The following is a 15,499-nucleotide window of genomic DNA, read 5'->3' as shown; positions in this document are numbered from 1 at the left end:
CAAAAGATTTGAATAGACATTTCTCCAAAGAAGGTACAAATGGCCAACAAGCACATAGAAAGATGCTCAGCATTATTTGTTATTAAGGAAATGCTGAAGCAATCCACAATGAGCCTACTTCATGCTCACAGTGATGGCTAAAATTAAAAAAGATAGACAATAACAAGTGTTGACAAGAATGTGGAGAAATTGGAACTTTATACACTGGTGGGAATGCAAAATAATGCAGCCATTTTAGAAAACAGTTGGCAGGTCCTTAAACACTTAAATATAGAATTACTCTATGACTTGGCAATTCCACTGTTAGGTATATACTCAACAGAATTGCAAAACATGTCCATATAAAAACGTGTACATGGATGTTGATAGCAGCTTTATTCATTATAGCCAAAAAGTGGAAACAACCCAGATGTCCATCAGCTAATAAATGGCTAAATAAAATGTGGTATGGAATAATATTTGGCAACTAAAAAAAGAATGAAATCTGAGGTATTGGTAGATGCCGCAATGCAGACGAACCTTGAAAACATGCTAAATGAAAGAAGCCAGTCCTAATACACATATTGTATGATTCCATTTACATGAAATATCCAGACTGAGCACAAGTCATAGAGACAGAGAGTAGCTTAGTGGTTTTCAGGGAATGAGGGGAGGGAGTAATTAGGACTAACTGCTAATGGGTACAGGGTTTCTTATAGGGGAAACAAAAATGTTCTAAAATTAGATTGTGGAGATACTAAAAAACATTGAATTGTATACTTTAAATGGGTGAATTGTATGATATGTGTATTATATTTCAAAAAGCTATTTAAAGAGTAATATTACATGGTTCATGCTCTCTTTGCCTCACATAGAGGCAAGATCAGTTAGCGTCACCCTTGAATACAAAGGATAATGACATAACTGCTGATAATCATGACCTATTAAATGTGTTAGCAAATTTGTAGTCGTAGGCAAAAAATAACTTCAATGCAGATTTCCAATATCAGATTACTATATCTTTTTTATATTATTTACTAATATGAAATTGCAAATCCACATCCAGGCGTGTTAATTTTAGGTTGGTAAGGATGGGAATTTTAAGAATGCCGGTGCCTCTTCCCATAATCTGCCTAGTTCTGACAAAAGGAAGTCCCAGTTAATATGCCACCAAGCTGAAGTCAAATGTGAAACCAAAGGATCTTGGCATATGGCCACCAGGTCCATCCTGTTTACTACCAGTTGGGGATTGTGTTTGTGTGTAGTTTTCTTTTTGGCTGTCAGTCAGGTCTTCCCTATACACTTCTTAACATCTGTTATGGGTTGAGTTGTGTACCCAAAAAAGTTATGTTGAAGTCCTAACCACTGGGACCTGTGAATATGACCTTATTTGGAAATGGAGTAATTGCTGCTGGAATTAGTTAAGATGAGGTCACCTGTATACTGGATTAGGGTGGGCCCTTAATCTAATATAACTGGTGTCTTTATAGGAAAGTAAGAGAGACAGACTCGAGAGAAGGCCAAATGAAGATGGAGGAGGCAGAGATTGGAATGGTGCAGCTGCAAGCCCAGGAGCAGCAAGGTTGTTGGCAAACAGCAGCTAGAAAAGGTAAGAAAGGATTCTCTCCAACAGGTTTCAGATGGCATGTGGCTCTGCCAATGCCTTGATTTCGGACTTTCAGTCTCCAGACTGTGTCAATACATTTCTGTTATTTTAAACCACCCAGTTTGTGGTAATAAGTTAAGGCAGTCCTAGGAAATGAAGACACTCTCCAACTTCCATCTCTTCCTGAGTGCTTGAACCCAAATGATGAGGGTGAACAGCAAAGCCCCAGTCATCTCCACAGAGTGAACATGAATGAGGGCAGCCGGCGTTAGCACATCTGGCAACAGCTCATCTGCTTTTTCTTAGTGGCTGCCTGTTATATCTTCTAACTGGCTTGACACATCTGTCCATGGAGAGCACAAATGGTCATCCGGAATGTCCTGTACAGAGACATTTCTCTTGCCAGTCTCCCTTCCTAGAGCACAAATGCCACAGTTGGCCTCATCACCTTTCCTCCAGAGCACCTTGTCCAGATCTTCAGTTTCACTTGGCTAATTCCCTGAGTTAATATATTTGTTTTGTTCTCCTCCTGTCCTCTGAACTCTGAGGTCAAATCCTTTTCCTATTGCTTTTTGCTTGTTTTGTTGTTTCATACTGGACTGTCACTTAGTGAGCTTCCTGACTGTATAGGAAAAGACCTTCTAATGAAAGTCCCTCTTCACTCAGGCCAGCCCTTGAACATTAATGGCCTCTGGAAGCAGATATTGTCTGACTTCCGGGAGCTCCAAAGTGCTTGACCTGCACATAATTACAAAATGACCTACCAGACGAGGAAATGTTTGTTGATGCTAAATCACTGCCGCCCCTCTCCCACATCTTCCCCAGGGGGAGAAGTTTGGCACCACTGATTACCCATGTCCATTGTGACTCTTTCCTCTTGATTTCCGTCCTGTCCCCTCCCCTCCGACCTGTAGTGAAACAGTCAGTTAACAGTAGATAGAGTGAGAGTTCTTGCTAAAAAGTGGGATATCTTGTGGAGGTAGATTGTCTCTGCTTAGTCATCCATACACCAAATATTTATTGAGTATGTGCTATAAGCCAGTCACTGCATTGGACGTGATGACGTGGAGCCAATGAGTCAGATGTGGCCCCTGCTTTCACCAAGCTTGCAGTTTAGGGGGCTGGGAGATGTTAAATTAAGAAACACACAGAAGGATGTAAATTGACAACTGTGATAAGTGCTTGAAGGGGAGAGTTCAGAGTACAATGAGAACATTTGACAGGGAGACCTGACCTAGTGGTAGAGGTGGGGGGTGAGGAGGCATAGATCAGAAGATGTTGGGTCTGTCTTATGACTTCTATGATCCTAGATACTTTTACCTTTGTTGGCCCCTTTCTCTTAAATGTATATATTCATTGTATTAGTATAAAGGTGAAATAACCAAGGTTGGGCTTCTCATTATATAGTCATTATTAGGGTCACATTTTTCTTCAGATTTTAAAATAAATTAAAAATTTTTTTTTTCATGGGCCCCTAAAGGTATCATGGGCCCTTGGCACTGTGCCTGCTGTGGCTAAGGGAGAAGTTGACCCCGAGGAAGAGACAGTGAGTTGAGATCTGAAGAATAAACAGGAGTTAATTCAGTGAATCAGGTGTGGGGTAGATGTGGGGGTGTAGGCAAGGGAAACAGCATATGCACAGGCCCTGTGGGAGAGGGAACTAATATTGAAAGGGTTTCAGGAAGCTGTAGATGTGGAAGCTACAGGCCAGCCCATATGTGACCGTATGGGCCATGAACATCATTGTGACTTTTACCACCAGAGCGTGAAACGATGACATGTTTCATTGGGGGAGGGCAGGAGGGATTGCTGAATGACTTCTGAGGGAGGATCAGTAGGAAAACCTAGTCAAAAAACCAAAATGCCCCCTCATTCTCCTTATTAAATCTAATCAACAGAGTGACCAAGTCTGGTACTGATAAGGCATTAATGATACATAGATAAAGAAGAAACTGAGAGATGACTGCTGGTCTGTGATTAAGTAGAGAAGAAAAAATATTTCTTCCCAGACTTGGTAATGACCCCTCTCCCAGGCTGAGTCCTCAGGAAATAAATTCTGAGGCAGAGATTTGTATGTAGATTCATGGGGGTGTTTACTTAGGAGTAGCGCCTCTAAGGAAGTGAGGGCAGATGTAGTAAAGGTCTCAGGAGTTTCATGGGGTGCTCTGGAACTGGATGGTCTTTCAGAAATATTCCAACTTGAGTCCAGAGAGTTGGACCTTTGTACCCCAGAGACTGGTCATTGACTATGGGCTGACTCCAGGGAGGGGCAGAATGTTGGTGAGCAGCTCTCATTGGCTGAGGGAGTTGACCTTCGTGCAGGCAGTTGGGGAAATGTGGGCCTCAGTCCTGAAGTGGCGGTATTGGCAGCTTAGCACATCTTTCTCCTGAGGCCCTGGGTGAGGTTTAGTGTAGAGACCCTTGACCCATGTTAGTTGGTCCTTCTACTTGTGGTTTGGAATTTCTCTCTGAGCCTAGAGCCCCATCTCCTTGGCTGATTTTATGAACCCATCCATCCCTGCTCAGATAAAGGGACCCTCACTCAAGTGTACAGTGTTCATTTGCATTGGACAGAGACCGAGGATCCTGCTGTCTTCTCACAGGGGGAGTGTGTCAGGGAATTTGCTCAACAAAGCCAAGTGTGCATCTTCATTTATTTCTTCTGAAGTTGGTTTTATGTGGGAATTATGGTAGACTGAATCAAGTACCCCAACAAAAGACCTGTTCTTAATCTTAATCTACATTCTTGTGGATGTGAACCATTTTGTAAATAGGACCTTTGAAGTTATTATTAGTTAAGGGTGGATCTTAATTTGAATTACTGGAGACATTATAAAGAAAGAAAAATTAGATGCAGTCAATCAGTAGAAATCAGAAAATTGAAAGAAGCTAGAAGTCAAAGAGGAGAGATTGAAATAGATTACATTGTGATGGAGGACTGCCATCACTAGAATGATACCGACTTCAGGAGAAAGCTTGGCCTTGTTGACATCTTGATTTTGGACTTTCCTTAGTTTTCAAAACCATGATACAATAAATTCTTGTTTTAAGACAACCCATTATCTGGTATTTGTCATAGCAGCTCTGGCAAAATAAGATAGGGATGAATCTGGTGGGGAAGGCTTGCTAAACCCCAGAGAGTTATTCCAATAGTGGCATTTCAGATACTTTGGCAGCCATGTGGGGAAGATATTTGGGGGCAGGTAAATTAGTGTTTCCCAGACATGTCTGATGGTAAGAAATCGCCTGGGTGCTGTTCAATATACAGATAACCTGGAGATTGGGATCCCTTGGATCTGGAAGCAAGCAGGGCTAACATGGCATTATTATCTGGCAAGTTCTGGAAACACTGCTTAAACTCATGCTCTCAAGTTTGGGTGATTCTCAACTCTGGCTGCACAAAAGAACCACCTGGGGGCCTTAAAAATTCCACTGGTGTTAATAAAGGGATTATATGAGAATTGTATTTTCTGCATGATTTTTTTCTACAAACTGAGAACTTTTCTAATGAAATTATATTTTTAAAAATTCTTCTAGTGAGTTATCTCCACTCCCAGAGATCCTGAGTGAGTTGTTCTGAGGTATGGGCTTTTTAAAGCTCCTCAGGTGACTCTAATGTGCAGGCACGTTGAGGACCTTTGAGTGCCTCTAACCCCTCTTGGAATGCCCAAAACCTCCAGACCATTTAGAATTCTAGGAACCTTCCAACTGGAAATCTGCTTGGCAGATTCCAATCTCCAGGCCTTTTCTGGGTTTTCTTTTTTTTATTCTGAAGATGAACTGATAACAAATCTTTACCTTTCAGTTTAATTTTGCAGTGATTTCTGGAACAATTTTGAGCTTTTGAAGAATACAAGGTGAATACTTCCTTGTCCACATGGAGAATATAATCAATGGGACAGAGTAGCCTGCATAAAAAATGCCATTTATTTGCTCATTCGAGATTCACACACACACATATATATGTACATACATACATACACACACACATATATTTGTTGTGCTAGGCTCTGGGGAGTACAGCAAAGCTGGAGACAGATGTGGCTGTTTGGCCCATGCTTGTTATGGCCCAGCAGGGAGGAGAGACCACTGGACATTGAATGTTGTTAGAAGTTACTGAAGATGCGAACAGAAGGGCTGAATTATCACATAAGCCAGAATGTGTTCTGTGTTACAGTAGAAGCATGAGCTAAGCCCTTCGGGAGTACAGATGGGAGGGTGGGGGAGCTTCCTATGTCCTCTGATGGACCTCTGAGAATGTTGCAATATGGAGGGAGGGAAATGGAGAGATGATGAGCATCCAGGCAGAGGAAGATCCCCTGGTAAGATGGATTTTCCAGATTGACTTTGGCATAAGATAAGTGAGAAGTGGGGCTTAACATTGACAGTGACGATGGAGGCCACTCTGTAGATTTCCTGAATGCCGTGGTAAAAATTTTGAACTTTATTCAGTAGCCAAGAGGATCCCTTTGCTTTCTCCTGGAGATCCAGTAGCCCAGAACTAGGGTCGGTGTGCTTTCTCTCTAAAAGGCCAAAGGGAATGTTTTCAGCTTTGAGAGCCATACCATCTCTGTCACAACTACTCAGTGCTGCTGCTGAGGCGTGAAAGCAGACATAGACACTACGTAAATGAGCTGGCATGCCTGTTAGCCAAGAAACTTTACTTAGGGGCACTGAAATTTGAATTTCATATAATTTTCACAGACCGAAAAATACTATTCTTTTGATTTTTTTTCTAACCATTGAAAAGTGTAAAAAACATTCTTCTCTCTGAGGCAGGGGGCTGGATCTGGCCTGCAGTCCATAGTTTGCCAACACCTGCCCTAGAGGGAAACAGGAAAGAAAAAAGTTGAAACCTTTGGTCTAAGAGTTGTCAGCTACTAGCTGGTTGACTAGAGACACTTCCCCTCTAGCTTCAGCTTCCTTGTCTGTGAAATGGGGATAATTCTAAAAACTGAGCTCCAAAGATAGGGATTGGATGGAGTTGGGAGGGGTAGGCTCTGTTAAAGCGTTCATGAGTTGCATTTCCAAATATTAAGCATTGTGGACACATTTCACCATCAGCATCAGCCCTCAGGCCTGAGCCTATCCCGGGTCCTGCAGCAGCTCTGAAGGTGAACGTGTCTGATAAGGAACCTGAAGACATCCTGAAAACTGCCGAGGGGGATATGGAATCATGGTTGGTTTAGGATCTTTGGATGGTTCCTCCAGTGTGAGAGTCACGTGGAAACAAAACAGAACAAAACCCAAACTCAATGACTTGCTTCCCTATTTTTATTTATGGAGGAATCAGCAATCCCCTTTCCCTACCTCTCTTTCCTGCCTTCACCTCTCACCATTTCATTTGTGTGTGGGAATTAAGTGGTCAGTGCAGAGCTCTGCCTTGAGATGTGTCATAATGATAAATCGCACTCCATAGAGTTTGGGTTCCCCCACCAGTGCTGCCTGGAAGAAGAAGCCTTCTAGGTTGCAAGTGAAAGGGCACATTCTGCCTAGCCATCCTCCTTTCCCTACCCCCACACGAATGCAAATAATTACACAACTCTGAGAGCTCAAAGGGGACTGTCTTCCTTTCCTAGGGCTGCCATAACAAGGTACCACAAGCTTGGTGGCTTGAAACAAAAGAAATTTATCGTTTTACAGTTCTGGAGGTTAGAAGTCCAGCATCAAGGTGTCAGCAGAGCCAGGCTCCCTCTGAAGTCTGGAGGAAAGCATCCGTTCGGTGCCTCTCTCCTGGTTTCTGGCAGTGGCTTGCTGGCAGTCCACAGCGTTGTCTGCCTCAGTCTTCAGGTGGCATTCTCCCCCTGCTTATCTGTGCCCAAATTTCCTCTTCTTCTAAGGACACCAGTCATATTAGATCAAGGGCCCACCCTACTCCAATATGACCTTTTAACTTACCTAATTCCATCTGCAGTGACCCTATTTGCAAATAAGATCCCATCCTGAGTTATTAGGAATTAGGACTTCAGCATGTCTTTTGGGGGAACACAGATTTGTCCATAAAAAGAACATTTAGTTTGAGTTTGCAGTGCTAAGACCCACAGATTCAGGACTCAAGGATGAAACTAATAAACTCTCAACCTTGAATTTCACCACTGCCCCTGACCGCTTTCCTCTGCTGTTGTGTGACCCCCACCCACACTCCTGGCTCACATCAGTGTTAGCTTCTGTTTCGTTGGAGGGGTGAAGAAGTGATAGCAGAAGTTTTTATTTGAGGGGTCTACTGCTCCCATGACACATAGTCCTCCTTGAAGGAACCCCTGTGTTGGAAGTCATTGAATTTTCCGAATGTCTGCAGACACATCTGACTCTTTGGGTCACTGCTTTTCCTCTGGCCTGTTGCAATGTGGTGACTGCTCTTGCATCTTATGTTTGTTGTCCTGTTTAGGTTTTTTTAGCAAACCCTGACTATTGTTATTGTTTTGTTTTATATCCTTCCTCCCGCAAGCTAGAATTATTCTGGGGTTTGGTGGGAATGGATAAAGGTGCACTGTTTCCATCTGTCACCTGGTGGTTGTCTAACTGTGCTCCCAAAGCACAGTTTTTTTGTGTCTGTAGTCTGGGTTGGAGTGGCATTTTTTTTATCCCTTCAATCCTGGATGTATTTGCTTCTGACAAAGTTGATTAGCCTTGCTGAGAAGATTATCAGTGGGTCAACTAGATATAAACTCCTGCAGGGTCAGGATCTTGTCTTGTATTTATTTATTCTGTATCTCTACAGTGCCTAAAATAAAGTAGCATTCTATGATCACTTATTGGTTAATCAGACAAATCCATTTATTTCATGGGTGAAATATCCCTTGGCTCCCACCCTTACTCTGCCATCCTGGACCCTCATTGTCTCTTCTTTGGACCTTGAAAATAACCTTTTATTTTACCTTCCTACCAATTCCCTTGCATTTTTCAAATGTTTGAGCCCATAACTCTCATTTTTTTCCTTAAATCAGTTTGCCTGGCCTTCTGATATCTGTGGCAAGGGCCTGCTATTCTCACTGCCCTGGACCATGTGTAGAGTTGAGGGCGGCTGCCCATTTCTTATCCATCATTGTAACTTGAGTATCTATCACAAGGACTGGCTCTTAATGGGTACCCAGCTGTGTGTGTTGAATGAATGAATGGATGAATGCATGAGAAGACTGAATATCTTTAATGCCAGATGCCTCTGCCTGCCTCTACATCTTTCTAATCCCAGCCATATGAATTCTGTTTCTTTTAAGCAAAGTTCTAGCTCAGCATTTACTTGTGTTTCCTACAAAATCCTCCCCAAAGAAGGAATCCAGCAGGGTTCCAAGGTCAAATGAGTTTGCCTCTTCTTCCTACATTTGAGAGTGGTCATGTACCATGGCTCTCAAACACTCCGAGACATCCTTCCTTTAGAGACCTGTTTAATTTAGATTTAATCCTGAATTTCTCAAACTCTTTTGACCACAGAACCCTTGTTTCTCAGAACAACACCCAGAACCAGGCTCCTAGGATTTGAGAGCTCAGTATGTAGGCCCTGAATCCTCATTTATAAAATATAATAATACAATGCCTGTTCCCTCAATAGAATTATCTTAGCAGCACCTGTGTGTATACTTAGGACATCTGTAAGAATAAATGGTCTGTCCGCAAAAACATACATTAGTAACTCAGAGGTGCACAGAGAGGAAATATTGAAATGACACAGATATATATACGGATACACAGATTCCCCATGATGCAGCATCCACATGCTCATTCATTCATTTCATTCATTCATTCAGCAGACACTGAAGGTCCATTGTGAGTAGGGCATCATCCTGGACACCAGGGATATAGCAGTAAGCAAAGCAAACATAGTCCCTGAGCAGAAGGAGGCTTATATTCTCCATGCGGGTATAAAGAAATGGACTGATAGAGAACTGCATTTCCCACATCTATTGGGAGAAGTGAGTCAACCCCATTCCTTAGGTCTTTTAAGTCCTCATCCTTAAATTAAAGGAGACTGCTATGATATTTTTAAATTATTTTTTATTGTGGTAACACACACACATGTACACACATATATAACATAAAATTTGTGGTTCTAGCAATTTTTAAGTGTGCAATTCAGTGGCATTAATTACATTTACAGTGCTGTGCTACCATCACCACCATCCATTACCAAAAATTTTTTATCACCCTTTTATGATTTTTAAAGGTCCCTTCCTGCTCTTTAAATGGATTGTTCTATGAAATAAAATTATTTCTGTGGAGGCAGGGGCTTGCCTCAGATAGGCTCATTTTATATAAATGATGGGTTCTAGACCTGATCTATATCAATAAAAAATTTAAAATATAATCCCATTATCTCATAAACATACATATTCTTTTCCGAAGTGTTTAAACCTCATTTCTAATTGCTTTTTATTTAATTCACAGTCATATAGAACAGTTCAGTTTTACAGTCTCCTTTACCCCAGGTAGTTATTGATTTTTAAATGCAGCTGAGATGCTCACGGTGGCAGTGGTTGTAGTGAGGAGGGGATCCATTAGAATCATCTAGGCCCCAGAGACCTCTTTTCTCTAACTCCTTTCCCCAAATCTGGCTTATCTGGGGATGGGAGTGTGTGGCTGGCCAGGTGAATGTTGACAGAGCTCCCAGGTGATTTGATACATACCTTCCTTCTTTGGTTAAGAACCTAAAACCAGTGGGGGAAAGGAATCACCTTCTCGGTTAGGATGGTCTTTGTGCAGTGCAAAGACACATTACCCACAGGTGTCTATTTTGCAAATGTGGACTCTCTTCCTTTTGGGTTTTCTTCACGCAGGTCATGCCTGCAAACTGTTTGGAGCTTGCAGTTTCGGCTGCCCAGGTACTTCCTATACTCCTGCTGCTCAGTGCCAGGCCAGGCTGTGAATGCCTGACCATTAGCCTGGCAGTCTGCATGCCCACTTCAGGAGCCGTCCTGGAGAAGAGGGGAGGAGAAGCAGCTGGAGGGAAAGGTGGGGGGACGGACAGACAGCTTGTCCGTGTGGAAGGAAGCAAGCACAGATGTTCGCAGCAGCAGCAGGCAGACTCCAGCAGCACCCTTCCTCTCCCTCTGACTCTGTGAGAAAAGGCGAGAGGGAGGCAAGGCTCTTAGTGCTGCGACCTCTAGCAGCACCCACAGCATCTGTGTGTGTGGTACGCATGTCCGCCCCCCTCCGACATGTTGGTCCCTGGCTGAGAGCTGACAGGTATCTTGGAGGATCCAAGACCAGCTGTCGGCTTACTAGTGCTGCTAAATGCCTGGTGTCCAGTGGCCCTGTGGCTGCCTTTCTAAATACCCACACAACAGCCCAGTCAAGCCTCCTGGCAGCTGCTGAGTAGAGGAGGGAGGGCCTGGGGCATCCAGCTTTCCTGTTGGAGAAGACTGTTCACAGCCCTCTCGGTCCTTCAGAACCCCAAACTGAGGCCCTTTCAGCTCAGGCCAGAGGAGCTGGGCACAGCAGAGGTTCTATTCCTTACCCTTCATCCTAGCAGACAGGGCAGGAATGGCATGGACCACCAAACTGGCTGCTCCTCCACCACCCAGCTCTTTGGGCAGTTCCCAGCAGCCAGTTGGAGTTGGCCTGGAAGAGGGTGAGCTGCCTCGTAGAGTACTAGCCCTGGCTCTGCCTCAGTGGGCTCTTGGCTTCTGCTCAAAGAGAAGAGACCTCCTTCCAGGAAGACCTAGTCGTTCCATCAGGAAAACCCAGGAAAGACCTTACAGTTGAGTATTATGAATAAAGGTTCTTGCTCTTGGGCTGAACTTTGCAGAGGCCAAGTGAGGTGCCAGCACAACTGGGCAGCCACTGGAGCAGAAGTACAGAATTCAAGGCTTCCTATTTGTTTCCTAGCCTTGGTGCAGAACTTGGGAGGTGTCAGGAATTATATACACTGAATTGAAGGTAAAGGTTCAGAGTGTGTGTGTTTGTGTGTGTGTGTGTGTGTGTAGGAGGGTGATGATAAACGCCAGCCCGGCAGAACACTTACACAGCCAGCCCTGATCTAAGCACTTTCCCCATGCTAGTCCATCTGACCCTCACACCCACCCTGTGACCTAACTGCTGTAATTGTCCCTATTCTGCACACAGGGAATGGACTCTCAGCAAGGGGGAGCAGCCGGCCCACATAGCTAAATGATAGCCTGGATCCAAAGTCCACGCTTCTAATCACCATACTATGCTACAAACAAAACAAAACAAAAGAAAAAAACTAAAATCATTTTCACCCATCAGACTGGCAACCAATAATAGGTTTGTTACCCTCAAGGCCATAGTGAAGAATATGCATCTACCTCGAGGAAGGCATGGAAAGTTAGGCCTGGGGTCGTGCTTGGGGAGCACTTTCATCTTATCTGTGATGTGTATTTTGGATTGAAGAATATAGTTATCCATTACTTAGGTTGATAATTTATTACAAAGAAAAGAGAGAGAGAAAGAAGAGGGTCAGGGGAAGAGAACCAAACTAAGGTAAGAGAAAAAGAAGATTATCAGAATTAGACTTAAGCACATGCCTTTGAATATGACCTCGGTTGTGGAAAGTTTGATGCCTTCAGTCTCGGAGAGCTTGCTTGTTCTTTTACTGGGCACACGTTTACTTACCGGGGACCCCTATGTCCCAGCTCTGTGCTGGACTCTGGGTAGCTGTTCTTTCCAAGCAACCCCACAGTGTGTCCTGACAGGGCCGCTCCACTTTTGTCACTAGTCTGGGTGCCTCTGTGGCAATGAGGTCATGCCTACATGGAGGAGCTGGCCCAGCCCAGCTCCGACTTGGGATGGGCTGTTCCCCCATAGCAGCTGCTGCAACAACATTTACTTTGTACGATGGCCAAGAGAGTGCGCGAGAAAAAGCGCTCTCAAGCCTACCCCATTCCAAAATGTTTCCGACAAGATCTGGCACTCCTGGTTCTAATCAAAATACTGAACTTTGGAACACATTAACATTCCACAGCCCTCGCAGGGAAGAGAATTCAGCTGAGACTTCTCCAGTTCACAACCACAACAGAAATAGTTTCTCCTGAGGAAGACACATTATGCTAACAAGGTCACTTTTGTTTTGCTCCCCCTACCATCAGGAGGAGCAGCACCAGAGACTGGATTTGGGACCCGTACGTTCAATGGAGAATGGATGGGAGCCCGGTGGCACTGCAGAAGGCTCCTCGGGCTCCTGGCAAAGGGTGCCAGCAGAGTTACCTTCAGATATCCCGAGAAAGCACATGGGCAGATGGAGCCCTGCTTTCACCCAGCCCTTCTGGGCTCTGAGCGCCGAGCTTGCAGGAGGTGTGACACCAGCAGATAGCAACAAGCAGGTGGGAATCAGAGGAGAGCAAAAAAACATGACAGAATGGGAAAGCTATCTTCGTCTTGAAAAACATTCCAAAACTCAACATAATGATTGCTCCAGAGAGTTCCAGAAGGGGAACAAAGAAGCATGATTTTGTTTTTTCATGTATATATATTTTTTCTTTCCCTTCAACTTCCAAGATTCAGCCTCTTTCAATTATTGATCCTGTGACCTCAGGGACTTTCAATAACCTACCTTTGCCTCGGTTTCCTCCCCTGTGGGATGGGCATCTCTTCTATAGACATCACACAGTAATTAGGGGGTTAAATGAGATGCAAATGTAATTGTTAAGGGGTGCTGAGGTTCTCAAGAGCTCAGTGGGCAGATCTGAAGAGCAGGGTTTCTAAAGCGGATTTGCAGGTCACCAGCATTGGGATTATCAGAGGAGCTTGTTTCAAATGCAGGTGCTCTAGGACAAATATTGTATCATCTCACTAATATGAACTACAAAAGAAGTATGTATGAGTGTATGAAGTATATATGAATGTATGAGTAAACACATGGAGTTAAAGCTAGACTATAGCTTGCTAGGAGATAGGATGAGGACTGAGAAGGGGTACTGATGCTTAATGTGTGTAGAATTTTCAATTAGCTTTGACTGTAAAAGTGTAGAAATGGATAGAATTGATGGTAACACATTATAGTGAGTATAACTAATATGACTGGTTTCTAAGTGGGACTATAGACTAGGGATGTAAATGTCAATTGAAAGAAAGCTAGGAAATAATCTAGGGACTAAATAACAGTGATCCTGGAGGTGGATGAGAACTGTGGTTAGTAATACAAATACAAGAACGATCTATGAACTAGCACAAATGTGCATCACTATTACAAGGTGGTAAGACTATAGTGATGCATGAAAATACAATTAATGTTACTTTTAGACTGTAGTTAACAATAATACTGTAATATTCTTACACCAATGTCAAAGAAGGTACTCTGTCAACTCTAAGGGTCAATAATATGGGGATATGGGATTTTTTCTTTTGGACTAAGGAAAACATTCAAAGGTTTACTAGGGCAATGACTGCACAACTCTGTGATGAAAGTGAGAGCCACTGAGTGTATACTTTGGATAGAATGTATAAGGCATGGGACTGTAACATAGTGAACTGTGTGGTAGAAGATGGACTATGGTTAACAGGACAAATAAGAGAGTGTTCTCATGAACTATAACAAATGCACAATACTGATACATGTATTAATAATAGGGGGTGTATGGAAAAAATATACCAACTGTACTCTATGGAGCAAAGTTAGTGGTAATAGTCTGAAGATGTTCTTTTGTAATCTGTAACAAATGTTCCACAACAATGTAAGGTGTGGGTGGATAGGTGATGTGTGGGGATTCTGCACATTATACTTTATTGTTTTGTAAGCTCACAACTATTTGAATGAAAAAAAAGAAAGAAAAATTCAAACCATGTCAAATGAAGGTGCTTGGGTTCAACCCAGATTTCTGAATCAGCAACTCTACAGGGAAGGGCTTGGGAAGCCCTAGGGGATGATTTTATTTACAGGACCTAGTAATCCAGTTTAAGCATTTCTGGATTTTATCTGGTATACAAAGGGAGACTGTTGAAGGTTTTATTTCCCCTCTTTAAAAAAGATATTATTTTGCCAAAATCCATATAACATGCAGTTTGTCATTTTTAACCATTTTTAGGTGCACAGTTCAGTGGCATTCATGACATTCACAATGTTGTGCTATATCACCACCACCCATTTCCAAAAATTTGTCAGCATTCCAAATAGAAACCCCATACTCATTAAGCAACAACCTTCTTTTACCTTCTCCTCCAGCTCCTAGTAACCTGTAATCCACTTTCTGTCTTTATGAATTTGTCTATTCCAGATATTTCATGTAAGTGGAATCATACAATATGTGGTCCTTTGTGCCTGGCTTCTTTCACTGAGCATTGTCTTCAAGGTTCATCCATGTTGTAGTGTGTATTAGAACCTCATTCCTTTTTAGGGCTAGGTGATATTCCATATTTGTTTATCCACTTATCACTTGATGGACCCTTGGGTTGTTTCCAGTTTTTGGCTATTGAATTATTCTGCTATGAACATTGGTGTACAAGTATCTGTTTGAATCCCTGTTTTAAATTCTTTTGGGTATATACTTAGGAATGGAATCACTGGGTCATAAGGTAATTCTAGGTTTAACTTTTTGGGGCACTGCCAAAGTATTTTCCACAGCAGCTGCCCCATTTTACTTTTGCTCAAACAATGCATGAAGAGACTAATTCTTGGCATCATCACCAACACTTGTTATTTTCTGTTTTGTTTTTTAAAAGCCATTCTAGTGGGTGTGAAGTACTATCTCATTGCAGTTTTAATTTGCATTGAAAGGTTTTAAAGAGCAGAATAATGCAGTTCATTTTAAATATGTTCTGCCTCTTGTGGAGAGGGATAGCACAGTGGTAGAGAGGCCATTGGAAGGTCACACTGGAGTAGAGAGGGTCCTTAATACAGTATGACTGGTGCCCTTATAAGAAGGAGGGATGAGACACAGATAGACACAGAGAGAAGATGGCCATGTGATGATCGAGGCTGAGATTGATTAATGCCAAAAGCCAAGGAATGCCAAAAATTGGTGG

General features: G+C 42.9%; 1 protein-coding gene across 12 annotated transcripts in view; it reads left to right on the top strand.

Moving 5' to 3' along the window:
* The window catches only part of SPRING1 (SREBF pathway regulator in golgi 1), a 181,013-nt gene that overhangs the window by 79,597 nt on the left and 85,917 nt on the right, over nt 1-15,499 (top strand). For 10 of the 12 annotated variants that reach the window (XR_009181824.2, XR_011646503.1, XR_009181826.2 and 7 more), the window contains one exon: nt 1,470-1,588. Coding sequence is in view for 2 of the 12 variants with exons in the window: in XM_023589778.3 (XP_023445546.2) it covers nt 1,470-1,583 (114 nt within the window). In the remaining 10 variants the exon portion in view is untranslated. Of the gene's footprint in view, nt 1-1,469; nt 1,589-12,627; nt 14,983-15,499 lie in introns of those variants that run through there. The other 2 variants (XR_188337.5, XM_023589777.3) reach the window with 2 other exon arrangements.

Source organism: Dasypus novemcinctus, chromosome 19 (assembly GCF_030445035.2).
Source record: "Dasypus novemcinctus isolate mDasNov1 chromosome 19, mDasNov1.1.hap2, whole genome shotgun sequence".
In the NCBI taxonomy this organism is placed as follows: domain Eukaryota; kingdom Metazoa; phylum Chordata; class Mammalia; order Cingulata; family Dasypodidae; genus Dasypus; species Dasypus novemcinctus.
The sequence above is the reverse complement of the archived record's forward strand: the minus strand, read 5'-3'. Positions and strand labels throughout refer to the sequence as shown.